The sequence below is a fragment of the Patiria miniata genome, unplaced genomic scaffold, assembly GCF_015706575.1.
Source record: "Patiria miniata isolate m_02_andy unplaced genomic scaffold, ASM1570657v1 HiC_scaffold_3, whole genome shotgun sequence".
Classification (NCBI taxonomy): Eukaryota; Metazoa; Echinodermata; class Asteroidea; order Valvatida; family Asterinidae; genus Patiria; species Patiria miniata.
Window position 1 is genome coordinate 638,669 of NW_024037069.1, and position 5,166 is coordinate 643,834.

The 5,166-nt window shown below is 42.0% G+C and overlaps 1 protein-coding gene across 1 annotated transcript; it reads right to left on the bottom strand.

The window, feature by feature from the left end:
- Positions 1-1,386, bottom strand: LOC119737944 (D(2) dopamine receptor B-like). The gene has a single exon (XM_038212621.1). It carries the CDS (start codon positions 1,384-1,386, stop codon positions 1-3), a length of 1,386 nt encoding a protein of 461 aa, XP_038068549.1.
- Positions 1,387-5,166: the final 3,780 nt, after the last annotated feature.

Sequence of the window (5,166 nt, forward strand, 5' to 3'; positions counted from 1 at the left end):
TTAGCGTCTCATTTTGCGAAACACTGCCACGCAGTCTTTCCTGAATCGTTTGTTTGCCAGTCCGTAAATCAATGGATTAATGGCATTGTTGATAAATATGAAGAAAGAAAGCCATTTCCACATAATGTAAAATGTACTTTCAGGGTCTATGTTGCTACCTGCCAAATAAGCAATGTGTATAGCATTATCAATCAGATCTGGTAGCCACGTCAGCAGGAACACCACACTGGTAATGAAGAGCATTTTTGTTGTCTTACGCTGTAGGACGGCGCCGCCCATCCTTTTAGGGGCGTGTCTTCTCAGAGTGTTCGTTTCTCCATGGTGGTTCCTGTCCCCGCCCTTACTACAGTCTTGCTCTGAAACTGCTTGGGAAACGCTTTCCGGTCCCGCTTTGGAATCTCGCTTGGCAGGATTCACAAGATTTCCATTTGCATTTTGGGGAACTTCAAGAATGTCCCGCCCGGAAGTAGATGCATGATGAGTCGTACAGTTGGTGTTTGCCAGATTGATAACTGTCGACACCTCGTTGTCGACAATGGACGTATTAGCTTCGATTCTAACCGGAATATCTGATGGCAGTTGTTTCGAACATTTGCTATTGCTGTCCGAACCGTTTCCCCTTTTCTCCATATGATTATTGATAGCACTCAGTTGATTTTTCCTTGGTAGAGCCGATTGTGTCGATGGTATTGTTCGGTCCTTGTCGATCTTGGTAGCGACCAGATCATCTTGCGTTGATGTGCGTTCAGGGGTGGCACCAACTTTCACATGCCTTAAGATTGCTACGTAAACGTTTCCATAACACAGCACAATTGTTACAAGTGCAATTAACACAGCAAAGGTTTCAGAAATGGGCACAATTAGTTCAATGCTTAACACAGACCGATGGTATATGTAATCGTTGACGCATTTAGGAATATATAATATAATTGAGATAAGCACCACAACGAAAACAGCTACCTTGGCCCGTCTTGGCGTGCAATACCGCCTTTGTGGCCGGCATATGCAGTCATAGCGATCCGCAGCAATCACAGCGGTGATACCAAATGAAGCAGCCACACCTATTCCCCCGAATGTCTTAACCAACAACCAAAAAATGAGTTCATCGTTGCCTCCACATTCCAGAGCAGATCCGGCAATGTCAATTGGCAAGATAAGGCAAACGGACAGATCAGCCCAGGCCAAGGCCATGATCAGAACGTGCGTGCTGGTCTTACGTGCCTTGGTCCAGTATACACGCAGGATCAGACAGTTACCAGGTACTCCAAAGACAAATACCACGGCTGTAACAACCAACATGAACGCAAGAATGCTTGTGTCGCATGGGCCATCAGCCCCAGGTGTTAAAGGCACAATACTGGCGTTGGGAGCTGAATGGTTAGCCATTGTACAACTTGAAGTTCACTTGCCGGAAGAGGAGCCTCTAAATATCACAAGCTATTCCAATAAACAGCCACTGTCTTGTTAAGATTTCACATCATAATTTATACTTCACCATACAAACTCTCGGGAAAAAAGCAATTGGATTCAATTGCACCTTCATAAGGTGCACAGCACGCAGCCCATTTCATCAGCGACAGTAAATCAAATGAAAGCTTCGAACAAACACACATAGTAACAGTTGCTTTGTGCTATTAATCAGTAAGCCTGACATAGACAAATCGTTGCCATGGTAACCTGGAGCTTGCGTCTCCGCCGTGTGCACATGAGTTGGAGAAAAGAACATTCACTCGGTTCAATTTTAGAGACACAACAGCGTGACGGCCCGGGCTATAGGGCTATAGGACATCCGGGGTATAGCAAGGAATTGTGGGACATCAATTTCTCGTAATGTTCATTTTTCTTCTAATTCTGAGCGGGGATCGTGCCCCGCACAACCCCTCCTCGTTACGGAATGCCTGGCCACTGGAACACGTACAGCCTGTCGTAATATCTATATAAGCAAGACAAGGAAAACCTCGTGAACCTACTCTATGTTAGCACAGAATTCTATTCAATTGATTCCGAATGGCAAGAAAGTTTTTTTATGTAGCTAGCTGGTTTATACATAGTCTATGTGATAGACCCTGGCGACAACGACCATGGTCTATTATACGTAAACAGATTGGGCGATTAAGTATGCACCTAGACTGCGTATGACCTCGAGAAACTGACCAATCAACAGGTGCCTTCAATACGCGCGTAATTCGAGCCCTCCACGTGCGTAAACATCACGCCGGCGATGAGTAATATTTTCGTACAGGTTGTTGTATTACAAAAACGCGGCATTGAAATCGACCAATCACAATCTTAGTCCTGATTTTGGAATGAAATGACGTCACGCATTCCTAGATATATCAGACGCTATACAGGAGACTTGGTTCCTTGGATAACAGGTGATACTCAGACCAGTTTATGCAAAGGGCCGGATCTAGCCCATTCATTGGCAGGGTGACCGTTTTAGCCGATTTTCGGCTAACTTTGACATAAATTTTGTTAAAAAACGAGTTTGGCAGATTTCTGGCAGAATTCTGCAAAACTGGTTATTTGACAGAAATACAGCAAATTTGAACAAACAAATGGTACTTTTGTTTTAAAAAGCTTCAATCCTGTCGAACAAAACCCTTGTATAATGGGACAGGTTGGCTTGTCTAGGTGCTGAGGTTCACTGGTAAACGGACTTCGTCGAGGCCGGATCCACGTTTTGCCCGAAATTTACGATAATATCATGACATCTTTATGTGACAATAGATTGTTTATAATGTAATTTGAACCTAAATGAAGGCAACACTACCGATCTGCATGTGATTTTAAGTGTTTATTGTGAATTTCGAGTAATTCTGGGGAATTTTGTAGATTTTTGATAAATCTGACAGATTTTTGATGTGCATTTAGCAGAATTTGGCTCTGACATTACGGTCACCCTGTTCATTGGCATTACGGGTAGTCCAATACAATAGCACAACCCGGACCCCAAAGGTTGGTCGGTCAGTCAGTCATTGATGAGATAAATAGGTACAAAGATGACACTAGTGCACTCTAAATAGGACCGACTAAATTGAAGAGAAAGGGGAATGGAGGTTAGCCTCGGGGTTAAAGGGTAACCCTAACCCTATCCGTTAATCTTTAACAGCTAATCCAAACCAAACCTTATACCCTAACCCTATGCGTTCAATCCTTAACAGATAACTCTTACCCCAACTCGCACTGAATCCTGTAAATAATAAATCAGAGCTGGCTGTATCTCCCAACCTTCCTTTGGACGCGCTGCACGCTTATTAATCCATTCACATTCACAATCAGTCACTGTAAAGCAAATTCTAATTCAGGGGTATTTATCCGATTTCTTCCCATATACGTACTGCCACACTATGGAACTCATTATCTGTATCCCCTATTCTCTGTTGATTATTAGCTGTCCTAGATCAAGTGTAATGTCAATACTTAGGTTCCTTCTACATGAACGATTACTTGGATTTCTTGTGGTGGGCGGCTCTTATAAAGACAAAGTTACAGTTGTTGGCAAGTTTCACCCCTAGCAGTCTTCCTTATAAAGGGTGCCGTGTGCTTGAGATATTGCTGTAATGTGTGAGTGCGTATGCTTTCCTTGAGAGTTTGCGATAATACTGACGACTTATCAGTCCATCCTTCTTCTTTGATAACAATACTATTTTCACTGCAACTTATGAACGTTTTAGCAGTAAAGTCCTTTAAATGTAACTCATGCCCGACTCCAAATGCCACATTGGCTGCTACGAGTGTGGACAAGCCATTAAAACCCTCGAGGGAGATAAAGTACGTTATTGGAGTAAACTTTGAGTACTTTTTTTTTAATTATTCCAAAAATTCGCATTTTGCAAGTTCCTCATTATAATATTAGGTAATACGTTACAGGTACAACATGTGCAAGCATTTTTAAAATCGGTTGAACCATTCAACCAGAATATCCGAGCTAGCCAAGCACCAACCCCGGTAAACAAGAACCATCTCTAACGGCCTTGAGCCGGCAGGGCAGGCATAAGCAATCATTTTGACACTTGAACCGGCAATACACCTTCAGACGCAGTTGTTATCAATCCTTTGAGATTTACTGCACCACAAACAACCTCAATACCATTGTCGGTTTGGGTGGTTAGGCTATTAAAATACGCAACGTACTGCAAAGTGCAGTATTAATACCACATTGTTCCAGAGTTGTAACGAGTCACTGATTTTTGTGACTCGAGTCGAGTCATTGTGACTCGAGTCGAGTCATTTTAAAAGAAGTGACTCGAGTCGAGTCATTAGGTCAATAAGGTCGAGTCGAGTCGAGTCATTTGCTCGCAGTGACTCGAGTCGAGTCGAGTCATTTACCCGCAGGGACTCGAATCGAGTCGAGTCACCATAAAATGTGACTCGATCGAGTCATTGAATCGAGTCAATGCAACTCTGCCGTGTACGATGCAAAAATGAAGTGGCATTATGTACTGTTGGTGTGTGTCTTTCGGGACATTTTTCTCAATTACAATATACATGTAGTTCTCATTGTGATCATGTCATGTGTTGCGTACGTTTATGCTTCAAATTGGTTTGCACTCTGAGTCGATGTCGGGCAAGCCCCAAATGTACGAAACGCCAAAGCTGACTTCAATACGTCATTATCACTTTTCTCGTCAAGCTTATCATTCCTTTCGGCAAATTCTTATTTAACTCAGCAACTCATCGGTCAATCTGTCAAATTTATCATTCCATTTGGCAAATTCATCTTTCCATTCGGCAAATTTGTCATTCCACTTAGCAAAATCACGTTCGCTTCGGTGTATAAATTCATCATTCCAACCGACCATGTTAAACGAAACATTGCCTTATGAAATGATGGATTTGACGAATAGAATGATGAATAAAACAACGAAGCAAGTCACCTATTAAAGGCAGCTTTAGCATAAACGAGCTGTTTCTATTTGTTAGATGTTAACGTGAATTTTGTTTGTTACATCTACGTCGTTATAACTTCATCATAGAAATCTCACATCCTAAAATCAATAAACCACAGATTTAAGTCGCAATTATAAGAGATGACTTTAAATGATTAGAGTCAGTTCCTTTTAGTGCAACACTGACAATGACACGGACAAAGCGAAATAAACAATTAACAGATCACTTTGTTTTTGCTCACGAAATATGAGATCTCACAACAACAAAAAAATG

Bases quoted from the DNA above. Each gene is read 5' to 3' on its own strand.
- LOC119737944 (XM_038212621.1), bottom strand. From the start codon at position 1,386: ATGGCTAACCATTCAGCTCCCAACGCCAGTATTGTGCCTTTAACACCT.